The sequence below is a fragment of the Symphodus melops genome (genome assembly GCF_947650265.1).
Source record: "Symphodus melops genome assembly, chromosome: 18".
In the NCBI taxonomy this organism is placed as follows: Eukaryota; Metazoa; Chordata; class Actinopteri; order Labriformes; family Labridae; genus Symphodus; species Symphodus melops.
In genome coordinates this window covers 15,211,988-15,239,225 of record NC_136708.1, presented here as the reverse complement: position 1 = coordinate 15,239,225, position 27,238 = coordinate 15,211,988, and the positions used below count along the sequence as shown (strand labels likewise).

Here is a 27,238-nt window from a genome sequence, read left to right as displayed (position 1 = left end):
AGGCTAAGAGGGTGTTATGAGATAAAGCTGGGAACATCCAGCATGTCGAGCGTTGCAGATAAAGAGAACTGTTTGTCATGAGATGAACACATCTGCCACCTGGACTTAGTCTACAGCTGGCTGTGAAGCAGCACTTGATGTTTACGCCGCAGAGTGTTGCGCTACACACACGGTGTGATGGGACAGAATGATGCACTAGAAAAATGAGAATCTTGACGAATGACTCATCGCCTGTGCCACCATTCACACGTTTTATAGCACAAAGAGATGATGGGAAAGAGAGAGGTGAGGCAAATGTTTAGCAATCAATGAGATATATTTGTCATAACTTAAGGCATGGGTATAATAAAAACCTGTATATGGACTTATATACCTTGCAGGCAGTACATACTGTTTGAATTTGGACTCTAAATAAGGATAATGTCATGTATTTTACAAAGTGATTCCGACTAAGCTCTGTGACAAACCACTGCCCATCTCATAGTGTATTCAAGCTGACAAATAAGCTCTTTACTTGCCATATCCATGGTCAAAAAGCAGTGAGCTAGTGAGCAGGAGATGAGCAAAGGCGAAATGAACACCTGTGTCTGTTTAAATTGGCAGGAATCAGCTGTGGTTCCAAAGTGGAACAGAAGGTTTACTCTGTGTGCAGTGTTGAATCCCGCATCAATCCAATTGGCAGCTGCTTCATTTGAATTATAGAAAGCAATGGCGGCGCTTGAAAATCCCACTCTGTGGCCGCCGTTACAGTTCAAAAAAGAAAAGATGAGCTGTGGTGATGGGATTCTGCTGTGGCCCCTCAGAGGCCTCCGAAACAATCCAAGCAGACTTTTGCAACAGAATCGCTGATTATAAAAACAACAGGAGGAGGGAAACTAAAAGGTTCACTCTGTGTATCGTCGCTCGAACTACACACGAACCAAACCCTCATTTTTGACGAATATTGCTGACAAAGTTGAAAACACATCACTGTAGGGTATTAACTTCATTCAGAAGACTTTCAAAACAGAACAGGCCCCTCTGCACCCACACTAACAAGCAAACTCTGAACAGTTATTTTCCTTCTTTGTGTTTTACAAGTATATTGTTTTAAAAATGTCCACATTTTATATATTTTAATGATTCAAGAGAGAGCTAAAGACTTCTTTCGTCCGTGTGCTGTTCATGGGCTTATTTGTTCAAGACTGACACAAACAATCATTTAAAACTTTAGCATGTGATTAATTCAAAAATGTCCTTGGGAAAAAAATTACATATTGTAATCCTACCCTGTGAGTGGTGACTAGTTTAAACTGATAATTTCATGGGGAGTCAGATCGACTTGCGGTTGTAGTGTGCACTCCATCTAATCTATGGAGGCAATAGTCTTATATCAGGGAAAATTAAAATAACTCACTGAGGCCCCATTTTATTGGTGCTGGACTCAAAGAACAAAACCAATTTGATGCAAATCTGTTTGGAAAGTGCACATATTTCACAATAATAAGCATATAAACATACACACACACACATAGATAAATGAAAGTAGATTGTTTGCTTTCAGAGACTCAGTGAAACCTCTTTGTTGTTTGTGTAGGCACATATTTATGATGACTGAAACTTGATGAAATGATGTTGATAATGTTTAAGTGGCCTCTAAAGTTCACAGCTGTGACATGATTCAGAACAGACTGAAGGATCGCTGTTTCAAGAAATCTGGCTAACATGTGTGTGAGCGTGTGTGATTTGTATGCAGTGCCACACAGAGGGCGTCACGGTGTTGCCAGGTTGTTGACCTTGGCTTTAATAATAGATGACTGGTGACAAGAATAAGAGAGGGACAGAGAGAGAGAGAGGGAGAGATAAGGAGAAGAAAGGAGGAGAGAAAGAGTACAAAAGAGAAAGAGATTCAGGACTGGTCAGCTGAGAGGAGAGGACAGGAGAGAAGAGGAGAGGAGAGGAGACGAGGTGAGAGAAGAGAGGTTGGGATTTTTTTTTTTTGAAAAACAGGGGGGGGGGCAGAAAACCGTTAATGAGGAAAAATGAGACGGACAGAGAGTGAAGGGAAGAGAATGAGAAAAGTGAAAGAGGTGAGTGACTTGTTGGTGGAGCTTCGTTGGCTGACTGATGGAGGACCTGTCGAACACACACACACATACATTGTGTAGTGCATGGATGACTTTGCAGAAAGGCTGGCGTTACTGATAATGTTTATTTTTCATCGCCAAGGTCTACGGGATCTTAAGAAACAAACACACACACGCACACACACACACAGCTACACGCACACACTGGTTTCTTTCCGTCTTTTTCTGTCTCAGATACACATCGATCACATGCAGTGTTTCACTAATACAACAAGCACCCACCTTTACTGTAAATCATGTTGGTGATGGAGTTAGCACTCAAACACATGAATCTTGAACTGGGAATTCAAAGAACTTCTCTGTGAAGTTACTAAGCTGTTGTAGAATTAAAAATTACAATTGAAAACCACACAAATCTTGTCGTTTGATGACATATTATTTGTTCTTTTATTCCCCATATTTTAATGTCTTTTCTGGGCTTCAAACTGAAGCCAAAGGGCCTTAGAGGGCGAAAATACAGTATATCTAAACAATGTGCGATTTGTCCCATCAGCAGCAGAAGCCTGACACAGAGCTGTGACCTCATTATGACAATAAATCCGCAGACGATGGCAACCAAATGAGGCATTCAGGGTTTATTTCTGCAGCAGAGCTCCTTTTTCTGTGTTTCATTTATGGTGCACCAAACATGACAGCTTAAGTTCTTGATCTGTTTATAGATGATACTAATAAAGTGTTTCTCTGTGACATTCTGCATGGTCATCTGTGAAAAAAAAAGTCTTTCCATTCTTTAGATTGGTGCAGTAAGCAAGATGTTCAAACCCACATCCATACTGTAGGATTTAGGGTATAGACTGGTACCGGAATGAGTCCTAAAACCCGGAAGTGAGTAAGCTTTGGTTCCTATAACTCGAAAAGTCAATGGGGATTTAGAATGGGTTTGTGTTGAGACGCCTGAAATAAGGTCTGTGGTTAACACAAGCTTAAGAGATGTTGACGTTTTGTTAGACAAGATAAACTACGTGAGCTAAGACCCCCAATTGTGAATTTTAAAGTTTTTACATGTACTTAAAATGGTGGTTGCTTAAAAGTAGCTAAACTACAGTGGTTGTCAGGGAGATTAAGCGTCATCACACTGGGAACTCTCTCACTGATCCACCTTACAGCCTCTACTCATGTTTTTCAGAGCTTTTGTAAATATTAGGTGAAGAAACAACTTATTAAACTACGGTTTAGCTAGCTTGTCAAAACCGCTGATTAGATCGGTGAAGCTTAACAGTTGTGACGTCAAAATCAGCCAACCGTGATGTAGTTCGCTTTAGCACAACGTTAGCTTTTTACTTCTCTCAGCTGCTTTAACTCTTCAAACTTCATAAAAATGGTGTTAATCTGTAAAGATTATCCCGCTGAACAAAACAGCTACGCATCAGAAACGTGTCTTTGACACAGAGCGTATTTTCTGCAATCATCCAAAATCCAATGCAAAAATCCCATAGGCTAATTCTCGTAGGAACCACTGGCGCCATTTCTGTTGGGTTGGCGTACACAATACGTCATCACTATACTAGTCTATTGCAGCTGGTTTTAGGGAAGTGGATGTTTACTTGTACAAAAATACTTGTAATGCCCCAAATGTTTGCGTCCAGCATTTGATCAGTTTGCTCCAATTACATTGTTAAATCTGGAAGAGCTTCAGTATCAATTATTGATGAATTACATGGTGCAATCTTTAAACACAGCATGCAGCTCAACTGTCATATTTCTTCCTTTAAACATCATTTGAGCTGTTATATATTTCTGTTAAAAATATATTTTTTACAGCCCTGTCACACACATAAAGTGATAGCTCTCCATTCATCTTCTTATCTTTTATTTTTTTACCTTTATAGTTGATCTTAAATCCTATGGATCCAACGCTTTCATCTGACTGCAGGTGAAGCCACATCTGGTGGGTCATACTGACTATCAGGTCAGGAACAAAGCTCCCTGAGAGGCTGGAACATAAAATGAATTGACATTCAATCAATGCAATCATCATTATCATTACATAAAGTATCATTTCCATCACTTCAATCATAGCCATAATCAAATTCTCAAGTGCTTTGGGTGTGAACAAATTGCATGAGTATTCAGTGCTAGTATTGAATGCTTTGGTTTTGCTGAATGCTGCTGCAGGAAAACAAATGGCTCAGAGAACATTCAAACTATCCAGCGTTATTCCAGACGCCTTTTAGGCATTAAAGTTAACAGTGACCAACTCCAAAGTGAATTGAAATCATCCATTTTGTAAAAGCTCAACATCTGTTATCCTTTTGGGCACTGCAAAGTGTTTTTTAAAATTCAAGCACTGTTCATCTTTTTAAGTGCAGCACACATTACAGACCTCTGTTCTACGATGGGACTAATTGCAAAGAAAGGAGATGAAGGATTTCAAGTGAGTTGGCAAACGCTGGCTCAAACAATTAGAAAATTGACAAACTACAAAAATAAAAATTGGTATTTGTTAGAGATTTGATACAGGGTAGGCTTTCACACGTGACTTATAGAGGAATATGATACTGTACTTAAGTCAAATTGATTTTTTTCATGGCAAAGGGCCATATGTAAAAGGATAGTGTCATACTTACACTTGTAGTATAGTGGTAGGATCTCCCACCTCCCCTCCATCTCCTATAGTCAGAGTATCGTAGGCAATCTCCAGGTCAAATTCTTCAAAGTTGATCTGAATCACCTAAAGGTCAGCCACAAAAACACACAGGCAGACATGTCAGGTTAAATATTCTTTCACTTCCACCCAGTTAAAGTCAGTCAGATGTATAATTCATATGAAGGTGAAGTCAAGTCAGTCCATCAAACATCCAGAGGAAGGAAAAGTAGAGAGAGCAGATCATACAGACTGACTAACATGAAACATTTCAGAATCACGGTTAGTGGGATGAAAATTGATCCAAATCTAAAACGCGTCAGTTTAGAGGATCTAAAACGGCACGGTAATATCTACAACTGACTATAACAGCCAATATGTGGGAAAAAATCATCTGTCATCTGCAGACATTTTTACCTAATTCCTGAAATGCAGATTTTCATCTCCATATCATGCCTTTAAACAGGTGGATTTCCACTTATATAACAGCTTATTTTTCCCTATTTATTTTCTAAAATTGTGGCACAACATTATTAAGAAACCCAAACATGCTTGGCTCGGTAGGCTTGGTAAGAAATTGTAAATGCAATGATGATATTAAGAAATAATATAGGATTTTTCTTTGATTACACTATTTATAATGAAAGGCATTGCTTATAAGAAATCAGAAATTAAAAAATATATATATCACAAACTATTTCTTACTTTGACCCCAATCACAAACAACAAATGCCCCACAGCAGGTTTTAAGTCCAGACTTTCTCCTCTAACCGTATCAAAGACACATTTCCCCTCCCTTGGAATAACACTTGATCAAAGGTGAATCATTAGAATTTATTATCTCATCACACAATGTGGTGTGATTACAGTCTGTGTTGAAGCAAGAAGAACTAGGAAGAGAGTGATTGAGGACCAGCTCCTTCGCTGCACTGGAAGCTGGGATCTCTGATCAGGAATTATTAAACCCACACTTTTTTTCTTCATCTGAGACCAGAGAGAAACACATTTGGCAGCAACAGAGACAGAAATGATGAGGGGGAGGAAGAGGTGAAAGAAAACAAGGATGAGAGGGAAGAGGAGATAAAGATGATTAAGAAGAGGGAGAAGGAATGAAGACAGAACGGGGGGAGAGGAGGCTGGAGGGAGAAAAGTGGGGGGTCATGAGGAGCAAGTCTTTGATGCAAGCAATGTACAGTGTTGGAATATTTTAGAGCAGACTTTGGACTTGACCCTCAGGGAGAAGAATGTAAACCTACTCTGCCTATACTTATTCCACTTTCCTTGGAGACATTTTCAGATTTCCAGATTCAATATTCTGAAGCAGGACTTCAAAAACATCCAGGTCTCAGTCTGCTGTCTGCTGGTGAGGTAACGGCGAGCTTATTTATGTGCAAATCCTTCTTGTATTATTTCTGAGCATCTCCTTTTTTTTGTAGTGTGTATTCAGACATTCTGTTTGACTCAGACTTCATGAATTTAGTTGTTTTCTTTTCTTTTTTTTCTTTCTTCACTATCTGCAACCTGAAGAACTAGAGACATGATATCTCTTGTGTGCATGTTGAAGCACAAACAGCTTATCCTTAAAGTGACCTTAACCATTGGATCTGTTTATAAAGAGGGAACAAATGAACGCTGAGCACATAAAACAATGGCCCTGCAGTTCTACTCACCAACTGTTTAACTGCTTATCTGATACTGTCCCCTGATTTTTTTCTTGCGTACAAAAGACATTACTTACAACAACTGACGCAGCAATAACAAAATTACATCCTTGCAAGCCATCACCTGATGTGAAGTTAAATGAGGGGGCAACAAAGATGAAGCAGGAATGTGCCCATTGCTCCCGATGCTGACTCAGTCTTATCTGCATGTAAGGCAGTAGATTGGATTAAAGCGTCACCTACAAACCTGCTAAACTCTCTCAGGGAAGCACACACACGCACAGCGGCGCACAAACACTCAAGCGTACAGTATAGTAAATACGAAGTGGCTCACACACTACAACAGGAACACACTCGCTCACGCAGAAAGGCACGGCTTTATGAAGATTAATGTGTCTTTTCTAATTACCTAGTCAACATTTTCACACTGAAACACATACACCTGTATAAAGTATGTAGAGAATTGTTTCACTTATTGTATCCCAAGGAAAGACCAGATCCGACATATAGCGGGTTAAGTTGATTGTGATGGAGAATATGTTTTAACAATATTAATGCTGAACAATTATGTTTGTTTTGTAATGACGACCTTCCAGCCTTTACATTTTCACTCTTACTGCACTTACAGCACAGACTGGTCAGTGGTATTTAACTTCAAAATGTGACCACTTTGGTACCACTCATAGACTGTACAAAGCATGGATGCAATCTTAGTGATATCCCCATGAGCTTCTAAAAAGGCCTTATGAAGGCAATGCTGATTGTCAACCGAAGTGTCAATCCCTCTAGAAACAGATAAAGAGGTTTAGCTGAGGTGGGCTTTAAGCCACTTTGCTTGCATTTGGTGCATTTGAAATAAATAGGTTCTGGAGACGAAAACTTCTTTTTGAACCAGGTTTTGAACATGTTTATCTTTTCTGTAGAAATACAAAATGGACAAGAGGTGGAAATGCACTTTTTTGCAATTCTTCAGTGACTTTATTTTTCGACACCAATGGTTGCAGCTGTACGACTCCATGACATTTTCATGTGCACAAGACTTTCGGCCAAATTTGCAAAACAAATGTTTATCATCATGTTAGACTTCAAAGTACCGGTAATAAACAGAATCCAATAAAAAAAAGATGAAGAACAAAACTTCATTTAAAGAATGGACATGGAAAAGATCATGGTTTATACACACATGCAAGATACTTAGACTCCCTTATTGTCATCACATATTTGACCCCAAAACTTCAGATGTTACAAACTCAGATGAACGAATTAAAGATATATGGATTAGGGTCCTTTGTTTGTGATTCATCCATAACCCCTGACCTCCCTGACCTTCATTCTTTGACATGTCTGATCATTGACCAAGCTGCCTTATTTGGAGCCGGGAACTGTTGGGCTATGCACTGAATAAGGACAGAACAGTGTGCTTTGATGGTGCACATTGGTTCATCCATCTCCTTGTATATGTCCTTTACAGAACCCCCTAATGCCACATCAGCACTGTTCACACAGCATTAAACACAGCTAGAATCAAACTACACTGGGCTCATGCATGTGTGTCTGTGTGGGTCTTAGTGTGAACAGACTGTAGAGAAGTCAACTTAAATAGGAACCTCATTACTGACTGTGTGTGCATCAGTATCCCTCCAGTTTATTTTTAATGCATGTGTGTAACGGATAAAACTGAAAACTCAACATATTCCTCCTCTTCTCTTAATAGCTTGGTGTTCATGGAAACATCCATCTTTCTCCCACTCTCCTCCATCTTTCTTGCTGCTCTATTCTCCTCTTTATTGCTGTCGCCTTCACTGTCTCTCCCTTTCTAATTGGCCGCTGCAATCCTTCTTTCCATCCATCTATGGCTTCTAGCCAATGAGGCGACAGAATTGGATTTCTGCTTGATAAAGCACTTCCCATGGTTGTCGTGCAGACAATGAGGTGGGGGAGGCTCCTCCCTGTCCATACTGTAATAAGATCAAAGGATACCTTGAAGACACAGTTGTGGTAGCAATATCTGAAACACCAGGTGAGCCGCAGACTCAGTGATGTAAAGGGGGCACCGATCGAGTCGAGAACAATAGATCGTCTCTGACAGCGAACCCTCCGCCATCCGCACCACTTGAACATGTATTCTGCTTGACAGTGTATATTGTGCCATAGCGAGAAGAGCTGAGCTTTTGGCTGATGAAGACTGATGGCTAATGCCGGCTGCAACTTAGTGTTTTCCCCTTACTTCAGTTTCATTGAGCTGAAACCAAAATAAATCTCTGTTTTAGATATAAAGTCGAAAAGAAACCTTTCTGAAGAGCCATGTCTGGTTTTAACTGTTGCTATGCAACTATTGCACCGTAAAATACGTTCTGTATATATTGCAGTGCTGTTCTATTTTTCCTGTCATTAGATTAAAAAAGCATGGCATTTAGTGCCTTACAGCTATCAAAAATGCCAGAGGAGAGATGTTTTTTGGTGTGCTTGTTTCATTTCTAAAGATCCACAGGGCATCACTGAATGTAATAGCTGTGAAAAAGTCCTAATGAATCTAAGCAAAAGCTGAACATACCCTTCTAAATGAATGTTATTGTAATACTTTTCTCCTGTGTTTGTCAGAGTGGTGTTATGCAGCATGACAGCACTGCACTGCTCCTCTTGGTTATGCTTACACTTTGTATTCAAATGTTCACTGTGTATGCAAAGCCAGTTCATACTTAATGCTGTGTCCAATAACATTCTAAGACGTAGCATAAGCATGTTATTGCATTATGTGTGACACACTACATTTAATGTACCCGAGTTCTGTTTTTTGTCGTTTGTGTTTACTCATCTTCATCGTTATTGTCATTTCCTCTCTTATTTTGACCCTTGTCTCTATCTTCTTCCAGATCCTGCTCCTCTTGTCTTCTCGCCTTGTGCCACGCTGCCCTGATGTGACTTTCCTGCTTCTTGTTATCCCCTGATTGTCTCTCCATTTAAAGTTAGTCCCCTTCGTTCCAGCAATTCTTCTTGGGAGTTAACTAACATATGACCAAAGCTTGTTATATGGACTTTTTTTTTTTTTTTTTTTTTTAATTGACCTGGTAAGTTTTTGGTTTCCCTGTGTACCCACCTAGACTATTCATTCAGTGTTGCCTTTTATTATACATATCTGCCCTGTGTGCAATGGATTTGTTGGTCCTTCATGCTTCTGATAGTTTCTGACTGTATTAGTGACAGACAGACAGTTACCCCAAGTTCTTACCTTATGCGGCATCATAAACAGATTGCATGAAGAAAGTGCTTTGATAGGCTGATTTCACACGGAAAAAAAGGAGAAGAAGAAAAGGGAAGGGTGGGGAAGAAGTCTAGATATGGCCATACCGTCATGCCTTCCCCAAGGTTAAATGAGAACAGGAGAGAATGAATTGGCTCTAAAGGCCCATTCTGCCAAAACTAAATGAAGCAATAACATCAGAGAGCTATAGAACCCCATTAACACTTAACCTGAGAGAGGAGGTGAAGAGGGGTAGGCAGTCATGGAAGAAGGAGGGAAAGAGAGAAACAGATTTAGAGAGGAAGAGAAAGTAGAAGCTGTAGCTATAGAAACCCTTTGTCCCTTTACTTTTTTTGTATACAAGAAGAAGACAAATGTGGAATAGGCCTGGAAAAGCTGCAACACATATAAGGGTTAAGTAAAACTGTGAAAAACAGATTTTTCCACACCATCCCTTTCTGTCTTCTCCTCTCCCGCTATAGTAATTTGATGGTTTCAGGCAAGCTCTTTAATGAAGAATCAGGGTAATTCTGAGGACAGACCCTGTGGGAGTGAAGGAGGAGGAGGGACGGGCAGTGTGAAAAAGAAAGAAAAAGGAGAATAAGATAGGGGGATAGGGAGTAAAGGATGAAAAAGTAGAGACGTGCACAAGCAGTGTAACATGATGTTCTGCTGGTGGGAGTGGGGAATGAGTGGACTCTTTTTTTTTTAAATCATGACCCTCTTCTCCTCCTCAGACTCTGTCTTTTCAGGTTCCAGGTGTGTGTTTGTAGATTTTGTTGGCTTCTCTCCTCAGGAGATCAACTCGACGTGTCCACTAAGCTGCCCCTCATTCCCTCATCAGCCTCCTAATTGAGGACAGGTTTTTATTGCAGTTCGCCAGATCATCAGCGCTCTCTTTCTGCTCTTGCCTGTAACCTGATGTTTACCTGCCAATTCCCCGCTGTTTGTTTTTACCTCCACCACCTGCACAACATAAGCCTGCTTTTGAACTATTACATTTATCTGCAAATCCACATGAAATGTCTCTGGGTCTACAATCACCTTATGCCAGCTAATCAGAAACTACAACTAAATGAGATTCCTTAGTATACTTGTCAACATAAAAACTAAAATATGCCCTCAGAAACACCTGGCAGCAAAGCCTCAGCAAAATGTGCCTAAATGTCTGTTAACCAAATCATGTATTTTGCAATGATGCAATTGATCATAACTGCATCATCTTGTGATGTAAAGCAAGCCATTTATTTGATTTACTTTCCAATTTATTAATAGGGTAAAAACATTTTCTGTTCCCCATTTAAATAAATGCATACTGAAATGTAAGAAGTTAGCTTCGAGCACAGCTTTTTCGAAGAACAATGATCCAATTGTTGAAGACGTAGCACATATCCAAGAAGTATTTCTTTATTTCATGATTTGAAGAATAAGTTCGACATGATTGTTCTATGTTATAACAAATTAATGCATATGTTTTCAGCAAAGAAAATCTTAAAGTTTTAAAGATGGTTATCGAAGATCTTCATCACAGACGCGCTCTTCCATGTTGTTCTTGACGTGTCTTTTAGAATACATGAATTTCCTAAGGACAAGAACTGAGGTGGGATATTACCAGGATTTAATTTAAATGATTTGGTGCTCCTTCTCATAGTCATCGCTACCTCCCACTTTCTAAGTTCATCTGGCTTTATAACTGGTTTTAGTACATCAATAATCCTCAATTTCTGTTTGTGCCCGCTGATGAATGTGACCATTTGACACTGGATCCAAGTCTATGATTTCGAAATCGAAGCGGTCCAATAATAACACGTTTGAACATAGAGGTCTTCTTGGACATGAGCTGACTCCCTGAAGGCTGAGTAAGAACCCTAACCCCCATCTGGTTGGCCTCTGTTCCAGGTCATGTCCACTTTATTGGTCACAAAGAATGCCGGGAACATGAGCTACTTGCAAAGCACCTTGAATACCCAAAAGCATAGATGAGTGATCTACAAGGATTATGTTCAACAAAAAGCTATTCTTTTTTATTTTCTTACTGTATTCTGTCTAGAAGCAATCGACTCAAGTGGCTCTGACTCAGTGGGCTTGGAATGCTTATCCTTTCCCTCCAGTTTTCTAAACTATATTTTAAATTGAAAAGGTACAAGAGCAAACTAGGATCAGCAGGAGTTAAGCCTTGTGTATGTCCCACTTCTTGTGTTATAAGGTCTAGTTAGAGGTAGAGATGAATTAAGGTAGGAAAAAAAAGGAGGATCATCTCAGTTGAACCAAGGACATCGTGGTTCATGCATTACGTGTCTCTGCCCCTCGGGCAGCTTGAGTATGTTTGCTCTAAATGGATGTCCATCCTCTTCAGGTTGGTGATGTACAAATTTAAGGATCCCCGAAGGCCTTGTGTGTAATGTTGTACAAGTCTTGTACAGTGTGTGATGCGATGCAGTGAATGAAGGCTCTATGATTCAGTACGCTGCATGACAAATTGTATTCATGATGTTGTGTGATGAAAGATAAGCGTAACGTTTTATTCTAAGCTACATTTTTTATTCAATGAGAGAAATGATATCACATGGAACATAAGGAGAAGATAAGGTGATTACAGTTAAAGATGATGATACGGTAAAAGAGATGATGTAACCTCGGCTGATCTCTTTTTAATTTAGGACAATATCTACAATGTCATACATGCACAAAGCACACATTTTCCTTTTATTTCCTTACATGCAAGTATCCCACAGAGTGCAGAGGGGCATTTTTAGCAAAGCCTTTTACAGTCTCATACACAGTGCAGCCTCTAGCTGAGAATGTATTGCTCTAGGCTATAAACCAGAGGCCTTGGGCAGCGACAGGGAGAGCCGTGTGAGAGAGTCAGGGGAGAAAAGGAGAGACAAAGGTTCCGAGCAGGAACAAAGTCTATGTGTTTGTGTGTTTGTGTGTAATGGCGTTCAAAAGCTCTGTATGTAAAATGTGTTTGTGAGAGTACGCATATACTGTATGCACGTGTGTCTCTATGGTGCTGACGCAGGTGTTGCCGTTGACAACAGAGCGGTCACCACAGTGACCCTGAGTAGAATAAGGATGTGTCCCCTGAATACCAATCAGATTTCTCCTGGGAAAGAAAGCAACCAATGGCGGGCATCCATCTAACCCCCAGCCTATCGCCTGCCCCTCTGTAGGATTAACCAATCACACAAAATTAGACACCGATGTGCTGTGAATAGCATATAATTTGCTGCACCTCGAACATGAATTATTATCACCTCATTTCAATTATGTAAAGATTCTTCTAAACTAACTCTGTAAAAGCCTGTAAGAACTGCTTGATTATATCAGGTTAAAATTGTATCAAATGCATAACATTTAAATAGAACAAAGCCTGCAAGCAAGTTCAGGACTTGAGCTGGGACACGCACAGTCTCACTAAAGCTTACCGTTAAGTTTCTCCAACACACTTTTTACAGTCAGACAGACTTTAAGATGACATGGACTGTAAGCCCCTTGCTCTGCCAATGTTGTTCTTGCTTGTTTAACATTTTATAAGCTCCACTTCTGTCCCATCATTCACTTGTACTTAGTTTTCCCTTTAGGCTAGAGTTGGAGTTGTCTACCCCCCACATTTTCTCTGCGTCTTGCTCAGGTACAATTGCAGGGAGAAATGAGATAACAGCCCGAATGCAAATGCCAACTCTGTAAATTCTGCAAATTTGCATTTACAGAACAATACATTACAATTAATGCACTTTGTCGGGGTTGGCTGACTGAAGTACAGTACTAATGTACTCAGAGTGCTCCCTTCAAGCTCCTTAATGAGTGCATTTCTGATTAGACCTACTTAAAAATATCAGTTTTGCAAATAAAGGTAGGACTGTTCAGCCTTTGCCTGATCTATTTGCACAATAGACTTTTAATTGAGAAGACAAAAAAAGTCGATATTTTACTTATTTCCAAGATAATAAGATACAATGTTTATTTTTTTCCCTCTAACATCAATTTAAATGTGAGAGTGTGTTTGGTAGATTGGAATAAAGAGACAAAGAAAAGAGGATTTACCTTATTAGGATTTGAAGCAGTAATTATCCACACACACTGTGCGTTGCTCTCATACTGAATCGGAAAGTTAGGAGATGTGAACGTTCCTGACGGCCCTTGAAGATTACTGCCGCATGTCTTCACTGTGAAGAGAAAAAAACAAAACAAAACATAATGCCGTTGTTATAATGAACAACTCCAGCTAAGGGTATTAGTAACAGCCATTGTTCTCTGTTGAGTCACTGTACCACAGACACCACACAATAATGACTACAACTTAACTATTAAGCTGCAACTTTGCCAGAGATTCTCAGAAAAAAAAACTCGAACAGCACAATTCGGCACTTGAGGGCCACAGTAGCAATGTAGTAAGAGCAATTTAATAAGACACTAATACAGAGGAAAAGGAGGGAAAGATTCAAGTGCAGAGACGACGCAAAAGAGGAACAGAAGGTCAGAAAGATGTTATTGATACTGTCAGAGACATCTCCCTGGAAAGTAGTGCTTAATTGGGAGCTATTGGCTGTGAAATACCACAGGAATAGCTAGCATTGACTGATAGAGACACTCACCAGCAATTTACTCTCAAAATCTATTGGAAGTCAACCACTTGCTACAACTAGCAGGGTAATAATTACATTCATTTCAACATTTACACAGCCTGGGAACAACAACAATTTACTGTAAATTACATACAACAGAAGACAAAGGTTTTGTCAACTTTAGAAATGCATCTTCATTTGGTTAGCCAGTGGTACTGAAGCAACATTTGCATGGTTTGACTGGAGATTCTGAATACAACTCCACATTACTGTACGGAGGCACTTGTGCAGGAAAGTCATACAAGCTCATAAACCCTCACTCCTAAGCTACACTCAGTGGGGTGTTGAGAATGACACATGCTAGCTGTTCGATAAAGCCGCCTGGCCTTTTATTAGGCCCTGTGCTCTGACTGGATGTGATAGAGAACCCTTCTCGTCTGTCCTTGGGTCGTCCTGTTATAGAGTTGGGAGGTAATTTTCTGGTTGGTTTGAAGCAGTGTTTGTTCCCTTAATTAGTTTGTTCAGCGGTAGGCCACAGAAACGCGTACAGTTAACAGACATGCAGGCACATGCACGAACACGTGCACGAGTTAAAAAAACCCAAAAACAAAAGCACAAAAGTATCAATGCTGATATGGTCATGCTTAAGAAACAAAGAAAACACAGGCACATAGAGGTAGTTTATTGTGTTTTAGCAAACCTACAAGTGAAGATGCATAAAAAAGCATTACATAATTCATAAATACTCACCATGCAAAACACAATTTATAATGTCAAGCTCTCACATTAACACACTCCTCGCTGCTAAAGTGACAAAGAAAGCATGCAAGGGACAAGTACTGTAAAAGAATAAAACCAAAGTTTGTCTGGTGTGCATCCCTTTATGCGTGTAATGGGGTGTGTCAGCAAGGTACTCGAAGAGAGTGTAAGAACTAGACCTTCAGAGACAACCCTAAATGTTTCCTGCCTGTGTGTGTCTCTCTCTCTCTCTCTCTCTCTCTCTCTCTCTCTCTCTCTCTCTCTCTCTTCTGGATCACTGCCTACATTTTCCCTGAATGAACCTGGTAGATGCTCGTTTCTTTAATTCTTCATGCATCTTTGCTTGACCTTCTCTGGTGTTCAGCTCGCTGCAATTTATAAAAGTGAAAGATGCAAAGAGATGCAAAGAGATGAAATGAGCGTTTACGTGGGTGTGTGTCTGTGTGCGTGTGTGCGTGTTTGGGTTGCACATGAGAAATGATTTATCTACATGTCCGAAAGAGTGTGTGCGTCAATGTTACAATGTGTGTATGCGTGGGCGGTGACAGCTCAATCAGCGTGGCCAGAACGAATGGCCGCCCCATCGCTGTGCCAACAGCAGAATGGGCACGGTGTTGCTATAGCGATAATGTGCAAGAGAGTTATCACCAGAATTACCAGAGGAGCAAAGACATCATCAGCGGGATCAAAGTCCACCCATATCTTTGGGTCTGCCTTTTTGACTTTGCCTGTGCACCTTTTTGTTTTGCTGTGTCTTGATCCTTCTTTCATTCGCTCTTAAAGTTCATGCACCTCATTTTTTCTTTATGTCCTTCTTGTCCCTTTCAGCTTATATTTACCACACACACACACACAAGCGCACACACACACGCACGCACACACACACACACACACACAAAATGCCACATAAATGGCAGAGTTACTGAAAATTAAAGAAAAGAGAGAAAACCTCCAAAACCTGTGATGTAATGACATATATAGTTTAACACTTTACTGTATAATTGAATAATATACATATATAAAAGTATAATATAATAAAGTTAAATGTCTTTTAGAAAAGCAGTAGCTGCTCATGATTACCTACATTACACATCAATTGACTCAGTCTCATATCCTCCTCTTTAAGTGCTGTTTTGGTTTCAAACATCTTGAAAAAAAAAAATTGGCTGCAAATCTCCAAAGCTGAGAAATGTAGTGCTCTGATGGGCGATTAAGATCAGTTATTTGAACTTCTATAACAAGAAAAATCTCTAACTGCAGCTAGAAAATGTGAACAAATAATGTGTAAAAGTTGAATTTGTAGGCCAGAAAAATTGAAAAACAATGACCAAAAAGATTGTTTTAATTCTGTTTGGTTACATCATTGAGGACGACATCTTTAATGAAAGTGATGTGTGAATTCTAAGTACGATTTTGGATGCAGAACTTTTGAGAGCACTTTCCTTAAGCTTGTTTGCTCCCTCTGACAGCCTCTCTGTCTTACTGTGTCTGCGTCTGTTTTTTGTTGCCCTCTCAACATTATTTACGCTATCTAACAGTACAGAGGGATTCAAGCCAAAAGGGTTTCATTATCATTGAGGTGATGATGAAGTGTAGATCACAATAAAAATATTCGGACGTCTATCCAGTCCTAAAGGCAGCCCATAGGCAAGACTAACTGAATGCTCGGAATAAGGCTGTTAAATGAATGCAGAAGAAAAGAATTTTAAGAATTTAATTAAGAATTTAATATTGCATTGATTGCATTTTTGTCTTATTAGGTGCATCGAATTCAAGATACTAGACCTGTGCACCTCTGAATGGCTAATTTTAGTTTAAAAAAAAACTCACTGATGTCTCGGTTGAAAAGCCAAAATAAACCTTAATCTTTTAACATGAGACATTGTAGCGTCCTCTTTAACTGTTTTCATCAACTCTCAATCAGTCACAAGTTCCTTGTCTTCATGGTTAAGCTAATGTGACCTACCACACGCTTTTTCTTGTACTTCAAAAGGTTTGTAACCAAACATGAAGTAAAGCATCATTGGCTTAAGACAATATAAAAATAGAAAATTAAGCACAACATAGTGTAAATGCAGTGTAAAAAAGGAACCATTTGATGGCCTTACTCTTAACGTGAACTGCAGTGGGACTGTGTGTAGGAGTGTTTGTGTGTGTGTGTGTGTGTGTGTGTGTTAAACAACACAGTCTCTCTTGAGCTTAAGAATTCAGATCAGCTAGATCTCCTGAGGATTCGTGCTCTCTCACTCTCACTCCAACACCAACATGCACACTGACAGAAACTGTTGGGATGCAGACACAAATTAAATGATGTTTCAGGCAAGGATCACACTGCCAATGCCTGTTCTCAAAATGCCCTTGCTCACACTTTTCCAAAGCTGTTTTATGGCTTCAGAGCAAAACTGATGCACCCCATGAGCTCTGAGAAGGTTGCGTGGAGGAATGTTTTCTTGGACTGAATTTTAATCTATTCAGTGTTCAATCTAGCACTGTTTTGTCTTAGTTCTCCATTCTAGCATGACAAAATCTCATAACTTTTGCCTTCACTTTGATCTCGTCCTTACACTCAAGGTCCATATCTCTGCTGCTTTCTCAGCGGATGGCCTTTTGTGGTTAGTGAGTTGTCCTCCCAGTGGAGGGCTCTGGTTCAATCATCCATACAGCAATACCTGCTGGAGCACGCCAAGGACACTTAACCCCTACATGTTCCAGATTATCTGCCTGACCCTGCATCCCGAACAAAGAGAGAGTTAAGAGACTTTTGGGACAAAAAAACAAAAACAAAAAACAAGACAAAAATCGAATCATATGGGTGAGTTTCCAACAGTGCACAACACAGTTTTATTTCAAAACCGCCAACTACTGAACCAGCAATGTTCTCTTGGGTAAAACTACATATTTGGTCCTAGTGACCCGATCAAGATGTTTCCCACATGCCATGTTTATGCCATGTATCAAGCTCTGTTCTACGAATAAACTGTAGTATAAAACTAAAATACAAGTGTAGAGGGAATTTTTCGAATGCTTAATTTTGTTCTTTTGTATTTTTATGATAAACAATTGTGTGATGTGGTCGTAGTAAACAAATGATGAATGGAAAATCCCATAAAAAGGAAATGTCTTGATGATGACGGGAAACTAACAAGACAGGTAGACGTAAATGAAAATCTGGACTCATTATTTTGACAGAAAGGGCGAGAAGGTTGTCCTCTATTTCAATACTGATAACAAGAATACAAATGTAACTTGTCAGACTATCAATTTCTTTTAACTGAAGGTTCTCCTTGTTAAAATATGACAACATTTGTAGTCAAGCAATTTTGAATGTGTGTACTGTCAAGTAATAACATTTCTTAAAACTTTAGCAGAAAACTATTTGAAAACATTTTCAAAGTTTTTTGTGTTAAAAATGAACCCCAGATCAAAGTGTTGGATCAGATTAGAGATCAGAAGTTTCATCAGGATGGTCAAACATGCTGTTTTAAGAGGCTGCCTACAGGAGTAGATAGATTGACCAATGGACACAGAGAATGATTGATGACATCATTAGGCTGGCACACAGCGCTCACATGGCCCTGACTCTGGTTAGAGCTCTAATGGGTACAAACCCACACACACACACACCTTCACACACACACACACACACACACACACACACACACACACACACACACACACACACACACAAACTTGTATTTATTGATTTTTTTTTTCTTCAGTTTGAAGTCAACATATGTGTGAATACAGTTGACATGTAGCACCCTTCCTTGAGTCAGTGTATTCAGGCAGATCAGCTGGTTCCCCCTGAATTTCAAAAACACACACCCACACACCCATAAACACACACACACACACACACACGCACACATTCAGAGCGAGTTGGCTCTGTGGCCTTGCCATCTGTCCATTAATCAAGGTGCCACATGGACTCTTTCTCTCACTCTCTTTGTCTCTATGTCTCATCAAGTTTTACAAAAGTGGACAGAATGACATTGAAATGGAATGGCTCTTGTAGCTCATTTATTTAGGTTTTAAATTGTTTAATTGTAGCAAATAAAGTCATAACTTCTCCATCCCTCCCTCTCTCTTGTTTGTGTGTCAACATGAAGGGCACAGTTTCAAGTTACATTGTCTTTATTTTCCTCTAATGTTCCAAAAAAACACGTTTTGCTGTAGTAAGTGTTTTGACAGAGCTGACCCTTTAATAAGTGAGCTGGCTTGATGCTCACTGACAGATTGCCCGTCACTCGTTATTTATGGGTCTCCACTTTAGCTATTGGCTGGTCTGGATGCAAAGGTCAAATCTGAGCCGTGTTCGGTTAGACACAGCCTCTGTTCCTTTTTAGTCTAACACGATGAAACAAAGGGGGCTTAATAAGGAGAACATTATGTTTCCTCAATGGAGTTGTTTTAAATAACCATCTTGGCTGCTCTGCTCTATGACACAACCTTACGTGTGGAGCTTATTCCAAAATATCTATTTATTGCCATGTGCCTGCACAGAGGTGCAAACCGAGATCCAGCAGGTCCTGATGTTTTTTTTTGTGTCTTAAAATCAACATGTTTATTTCAAGGCGGATGGAGTGGTGTGGATCAGATGGGGTTTTATTTTCATGCAGATGCAGCACAATGTTTTTTTGGAATAAACTGCACTGGTATTCCCACCAGCTCAGACTCCCTCTTCAAACACTCTGGGTAACTACATGTTTTTTTTTTCTATTGAAACAGGTATTTAACCTTCTGTATTTTTCCAGACACTGGAAGACCACATGGGTGCCACAGTGAAAATTGCTTAGAATATCCCGTTCACAAAGAAAGTCTACTGACAATACTACTGGATGCCTGTGTAGGATCTTAGTCACCCAGGTCATGGATCAAGCTTCCGGATCAAGCTTGGATTTGACAGTACTAAACATGCTATGAACTTAAATTATAATTGCAATTTGGAGCAACTGAAAAACTATCTCTGTATATGTTATAAGTCCATGTTGATACTGTAGTAATCTACTTAAGTTAGTCCTACTCCTTAAAGTTAAAACTTCTTATTTTAGCCAAATGTACAAGGTGAATTAGTCCACAAGCCCTTGCTGTTGGTATAATGCAGTCAGATTCAAATGTCCCTACTTTTTGTTTGCATATGTCTATATGATGGGAATATCCTGGTTGCTGAATAGCCAAAGAGGATGACGGCCAGAGAGGGTAAAGAACAAAACAAGTCAAATTAAGAGCCACAGCCCGACACCTAAACGATGAAAAAGTCGATTCTTTCACAGTCTATTAGCTCTAAACCAGCCTCTTCCTCTCTTGCCTCTCAGGCATTCATATTTTCAGAATTCCAATATTGTTTTTTTGTCCCTAAGGGGAAATGGATTTTTGTGAATAGGTTTAAAAATAGAGGAGTAGAGGAGTCTCTATTCTAAATGCTTTTTTAGCACAGCCACCAACACCAAACCAACCCAGTTCAAGCATTAAAAAGCTTTATACAATGTCTACGCATGCTTGTGTTTACTTCTTTTGTTTTCTCTTTTAAAAGACCCTGGTATATAATACAAATAAAGCCTCAGAAATGTTTCCAACAGAATTTAAGTCAAACATAAATGTTGTCCTTCAAGCAACCTCGCTGTGTTTATCCTGGGATTTATGGGATTTTTGAAGATGGATGTCTTTCTGTTTCACCAATATAGGGCAGAGATACATCAAATCACTCTTTTACTCCAAGGATAGTTAAAATAAAAAGAAGACAGAAAAAAAACACCTTGTGAATACTTTAATGGCATTCTTGGCTGTGGGTAGATTTGTCAGAGATCATGTCATGAAGTGAGAGAATTAATATCATAAATAGCTTCTTGCTGTTTGCCTTTTAGCTCAGGGTAGCAAAAATGGATGTAGTGCATCCTATATTGGGGCCCCACGTTGGAGTAATGGTCCCCTCCATCGTGATATGCTTTAAATAACAAAGATCAACTAGCACAGAATCACTCGTTACTTAGCAACACCCACAGAGTAGGACGGTGCACTTTGTCACAGCTTTGTCAAAAAAGTTCCTCTCTGAGCAGTCGTTCGTGCAGGGAATACCAGCCGCTCTGTTTTAAATTCAACAGGGCTTTAAAAATGCACACACCTGCTACTCAGAAGCTACAGTAGCTCGGTGAGAGTGTCCCTTCCTGCCCACATACTTTCCCTTCAAAGAGACATGCTGACTGCTGACAGTAGACTGCCCACTGACAGCTCTGTTTCTAAGTGATGGAGGTCATTCTTTTTAACTGTACCCTGCCTCAGGGGACAACATCACTGACGTTTAGTGTCATTGCCAGTCTCCCTTTGGGGAAGCTTAGCCCATCATCACATGCAGGTAAATGCAAGACTTGATTGGCTTAATGCTAGTAGCTTTATTAAACTGCTCATTACAGCTATTTAGTGAAGATGAATCCCTCATAGCCATTAGCAATCTAAGAGAGCCGATCAAAAGGTATCAGCACTATAATATCTCTGATAATTGTGTCGGATAATAAGGTTGATTGGCAGGGACCAATCAGAGCCCCTGAGAAGCACTCATATCCAAACTGTACTGGCCCGGGTTCCTCTCTTCTTTGAGGATATATGCCATGCTAAGAAAAAAAGTTTAATGAAAGTCAGTGCCCTTGTGTGTCTGCTTCACTAAAGAAGCAAGCCAAGGCTTGTGTCTAGACTGTGTCCTTTATCCACAGGGAGAGAGTGCCTGACCCAGGGCTGCCGAGCGTCTGTCCTGCCCAGGTGTTCCCAGCAACATATGGTTTCCTTATGGATTTCCGGAAGATTTCTATATGGCTGACCATGCACTGTGCCCAGAGATACTGCTTACACATTATTCACATTCAGATTTCAATATGAAGAACTATTATTGTATTGGCCATAGCAAGTCTCCTCCTCTGATACAAGAGTTACAACAAATATACACATAGTATTGATGGAAAAAACTGAGGGCTGACATTTCGGGCACTTTGACATGAGACTTTCTTCTACTGCAGTAGGCTATGAAACAATCATCTTTTGTTAATATTCACAGGACGATCTACCAGACACCTTTTGATTTATGTGGGATAATATACTGAAAGAAAGAAAGAAACAAGTTAGCCTATAAAATAAAAAAAATAAAAATAAATTCACATGGTGAAATCATTGTCTAGGGTTAAATTCGTCCTGGGGTGAAACTCAAATGGAGAAGTTTAACGCTTCTATCTGTAAGTTATGTTCATGAAACTTTAAATCTGTTTTCAAGACTGTTACTTTTCTTGGATTTTTTTTTTATTTAAGAGGTGTTCATATGCTAATGCCTCATGATGGATAGAGTGAGTTTTACTTTCAGAAGCTGTAATTTAAGCAGAGTAGGTGTGACATTTTTCAGCTTTCCCCTTCCCTATCCTTCTTCTCTTTCCGTGCATACTCTTACTTCCTGTTCTATATCTCTAGTATTAATTAGTTGGATGTTAAAATACCTCTCTTGCCTCTTCCCCGCCACACACACACACACACACACACACACCCGGTGAATATTGGTTTTTATGTTAAAGTATGTGTCTCCGGCCACAGTCTGAAGCCTAGTGAAGGGAGACATGATAAACGACTTTGGCATTTAACACGACAGACGGCCTCTCTCTCTCTCTTTCTCTCTCTCAGACTCACTCTCTCTGTGCATATGTATGTGTGTGTGTTGCAAATGTGGGATTGAAAACGGTGCCAGCTGTGAAACCAGCACAAGTGAGGGGAGGCTGAAGAATGAATGTCTGAAGTGTGTTAATTATCAGAGCACTTAAAGATGTGAAGAAAAACGCACAACTGTCCACATGTAAATACAGCCATAAAATATGGATGTAGCTTTCACTGAGCTGGAGGTAGGAGCAGATTTTGATGATGATTGGTATTATTTGTGTTGTATATTAAATAATAATGCTGGGATTGAAGGGGATTCCCACAGTCGTATTTTTGAGTACATATTGTGGGGGTGAGGGAGGGTGTGTTTCGCTGCAAACAATAGACTGCTGAAGTGCTACGTTTAATGATTTCACAACCAGCCGATCTGGGCTGAATTGGTTTTCATTTTCAAGATTAAACTCAGTCTTGATCAACACAAACTCACACGGTGGAGAGGACAAGGTAAGGGTGCTGGAAACATTTTACGGGTCTGGACATGGGAAGTTGTGCTTCTTATCTTTACATCTGGGATTACAAACTCTAGCGGTTTTCATATACGCACGCCTGAGAATTTCAGGAGGGCCGCCGCTGAAATCCTCCATATTGGGTCGTTCACACATTCACCTCATAATGGGAGACAATCCCTGTTGGACGTCTCCCGAGGGAAGAGACGTGACGTAAAAAGAACTGCGTGGAAGTGGCGCCTGTCGTTCACTTAATCACTTAAGCACAACATCAACAAACGTGTGGAGAAGAACATACTGGCGAACAGAAAACGTCATGCAGCAATTTTATTAATCGCACGTAGGTGGCAACAGTTGCGTGCATACAGTCTATTATCATGCATCGATCACAGGGAATAAACGTCACCCTCTCCCACTCCTGAATTATCCCGATGATACCTTGCTGTGTTCTTACATCAGCTCACCTGGATTTCATGTCATAGAAAAATTATAAGAGGGCTATCAGGAGAAAAATGCAGCTGTTTGCATTCACTTATGCAGCTTTCCCCTGAAGATTGTGACATTTTTATGTGAAAGCACCATCTGGGTAAGATGGGGGTCTCTGTCAAACTGGGTCTGTTATAGTGGAGACAGTCATTTGTGTGCTGTCGCAGACGCATGCTGGGTTTTTTTTCTTTCTTACCTTTGCACACTGGCCTGTGGTCGCTCCAGGCTGCAAAGACTTCAGCCACTCGCTGACAGCTGATGGTTTTGCTTCCCTGAAGAACGTAGTCTTCTCCACAGGTGAACTGCACCACACTGCCAAGACTACACACAAACACAAAGACATATTTTTAAATCAGAGATAAGACAGGAAGTGAACTACACAGGCAAAGGAGAACAAAAGGTTTGTATTTGCTTGTGAATTTACCGTATGTCTAAATATAAACGTGATTTAAAGTCCCTGAGTGCATGCTTGTGAATAGGATACTGCACCTGAAATCATTGCCATGGCGTTTTCCATTCTCTGGCTCTCCCGGGTCAGGGCAAGCATTAGACGCCTGTCTCACACCACCTTCATTTACTACACAGGAAGAGATGAAGAGGTGTGGCCAGACAGGTTAGAAAAAAAGAAGAAAGAAAAACACAAACAAGACTTACTGAAGAAAAAAGCAAGATTTGCTCCAGAAGGTAAAATCTCTCTTTGAAAAGCAGCCAGTCATCTAAAAGGATGTTTCATGAGTTTACAAAAACCAATTGCTACAGTCCAAAAATGATCATGAATAAACTGATACTAATTTTGGTGTGGCTGTTGTGCAAAAAAATCCACATCTCAGCAGCTTCCATACACTGGCATGATTCTAAAGCCTGTCTGAGTCAGTCATTCTATTGATAGCATTAAGCACAAGACTTCTTCCAGCTCTCCACTCTCTCCAGCTCTTAGATTTTGGAAGCTTGCCTGCTCCGCCACTCATTCAAACGAGGGAGCTGGAAACAGGTGGATGGTGGAAACAGGTGAGACAGACGGGGATATAAAGAGAAGGAGGGGCGAGGCGTCAGGTAGGCAGGCAGGCAGAACATGCTGCACACAGATATAATCTTAATTATCACAGACGCACAAGAGCTAATCTGGTAACAATCAGTTACACCGCAGGCGCAAGAGACAGTCGTGTACACTTTGAGACTGCGACACTGCAACAAATATGCACTGGACAAAAAGCCTTTGCATGCTGTCTCTTTCTGTTTCTAATTACATTACTAAACTGCTGTGTTTCATTCACACCAATGAATGTAAAATGAGGCCAATTTGAGGTTTTGTATTTGTTTGCTGTTGTTTATGCTTTACTAATGTTTGATGTGAGTGGAACATCACCAGAGGGAGAACATGTCTTGATGTGTTTATTTGCTGCAGCTATAAAAAAAAAAAAAAATACCCTGTGGTGTATTTCCAAATTTCAAATGCATGAACTGATGTTTGGATGAGAGAAGAACACTCATCAGGAACTTTGCTGAAGAATTGAATTAAGCTTATTCACAAAGACTAACAATGTGAGGGCAGTCTGTTGGTCCCTTTATATCATTTATAAAGGGACCATCCTGGAACAACATTTTGCTCGACATGGGCAGAGGATACAATATTCTTAATGCTGATTATTATTGATTTTCATGTTTTCAACACGCAATTTTGATCTGATCTTTAACCGGTCATCATGCCGCTGTAATGTGATTGCTTCATGTTCACAGATATTTGGCTCAGATTACAGCTCAAAAAAGAAAACAAAAAAACAAGGTTAATAACAGACAGCAAACGGAAGAAATAAAGAGAGAATGTTAACTGCTTACCTCACGAAAAAAACAACAAAACAAGTTAGTTAATCGAAAACTACACGTCTAAATCACTGAGCATCACATTATTTAAAGACCGATCCAATATTTCCGGGGCTTTTAGTGGTCAGACTCTTTCTCTGATGTGTTGTTCTGGCAGACGTCACCAAACAAAACGTGTTAAAAGTGATAATAAAAGTTCAATTTGAATTCTCTTCAACAACTATGCAGACAGAGAACTCCAACAACCTAAGCAACGTTACTGCCCATTTCTAATTTCTCACAATCACCCAGGCTGTTCAGGCTATCGGACTAACATGCATGTACATGTTCAGTCCCCATCAACAAGCCCAGCAGGTGGTTGGTGTGTGTGTTAGTGTGTGTGTGGTTGTGTGTTTGAGTAGATAGTTTGTTGCTTTGTTGGAGCGGCTAATTTGACCATCTGGACTATTAACACCATAACAGAGGGACTGGTAACAGTATCAGAGTTGTGTGAACACGCTCGTGCACACAAACCATGCACAAAAAAAGTTAGAAACTGACACACATATAAAGACATGCGGATATGGGAAAAAAACAGACATAAAAGAAGTATGTTCCTTTATCAGAATGATGTGCAGTTTTGTGCTTCATTGGAGAGATAAAACCAGTCGGAGCAGAGCAAATTAAAACCAGACTATTGGACATAGAAATTCACATCTGTACATTTAAACCATGACTCACCAACCTGTCCAAGAAACCTAATGAAAATATAATGAGCTATGAGCACTTCGTCTAGTTCATTCTGTGTATACGAGATGACACAAACACACATACATAAAATAGAAAAAAACAAGCAAACAAATAAACAACACAATTCTAATAAGCATCATTAGCAGCAAGCATGCAAACCATCTAACAACGTGGGCAAATGAGACCTTTACCTTCTTAGTGTGCGTGTGTTTGAGAGAGCGAGATGGAATCATTTTGAATGTATTAGTGTGCCTTTGTTATGATGTAACTATATTTGTTCATATTATGTCCTTTAATGCTAATATATGTATATGCATGTTGAGTATTGACACATTTAGGAACCTCTGGGTTGATGTGAGTTGTGTTGCTGTGATTGAAGTAGGGAAACATGAATAACTACTGCACTTTAATAATGTGTAAAGAGAAGAGTAGAGAAGTAGAGGTAATAAAGAGACAAAGTGGTGAAAAAGAAATAAGAGGGAGCTGGTAGTAAAATAACTCTAAATTACTCGATGTGAGCTTTAAGTGAGCACCGGAAGATTTAAGATGTTAAATACAAAAAGGTGCAGCTCTTTTTAAGGAAAACGTCTTCCTTTTTGTCAGTCTCTGTGAGGGTCGAATAAAATACAAAATCAAGCAGCCCGTTTTGCATGACAGTGCCTCAAATGACTTGTGCACCATTAGCGCCGCTAACATTTTTAATTGAGTTGGACTCTGAAGACAATCATTCTTACATCTAGGAAAAGAAATGGTTTCAGTTTAAAAAGAAGGGCAGTCAATTAACAGAAAACTTTTTTCTACTTGTAAACGTTGGCCTCATCTAGTTAACCAATCAGTTTAAAATTGTTATTCTAAAGCCACTTTAGCGCTTTCAAATGCTGCTCACTGTGTGTGGTTCAATACAATCATACTACAACACAATGTGAGAATGCACTTCTGGATATATAAATTTGGTGCTGACCTCTTGGACATAAGTCGTCTTAAACGCAAGAATTGTTCTGATGCTCCAACTGATGTGTTTAAAGGGAGAATATGAAGTCAAGTAAATAGTCAGAGAAGAAGAGAAGAGAGGGATGAGCGAATCAAAAGAAGAAGACGCAGGGAAGGGGGCGGTAAACAATAACACAG

General features: G+C 39.8%; 1 protein-coding gene across 6 annotated transcripts in view; it reads right to left on the bottom strand.

Annotated features, from left to right (window-relative positions):
* Positions 1-27,238, bottom strand: part of csmd3b (CUB and Sushi multiple domains 3b) — a 311,217-nt gene that overhangs the window by 89,176 nt on the left and 194,803 nt on the right. For all 6 annotated transcript variants that reach the window (XM_079368618.1, XM_079368619.1, XM_079368620.1 and 3 more), the window contains 5 exons: positions 24,050-24,137; positions 23,757-23,881; positions 13,660-13,781; positions 4,694-4,797; positions 3,948-4,060 (listed from right to left, as the gene is read on the bottom strand). In XM_079368618.1, coding sequence (XP_079224744.1) covers positions 3,948-4,060; positions 4,694-4,797; positions 13,660-13,781; positions 23,757-23,881; positions 24,050-24,137 — 552 coding nt within the window. The remainder of the gene's footprint in view (positions 1-3,947; positions 4,061-4,693; positions 4,798-13,659; positions 13,782-23,756; positions 23,882-24,049; positions 24,138-27,238) is intronic.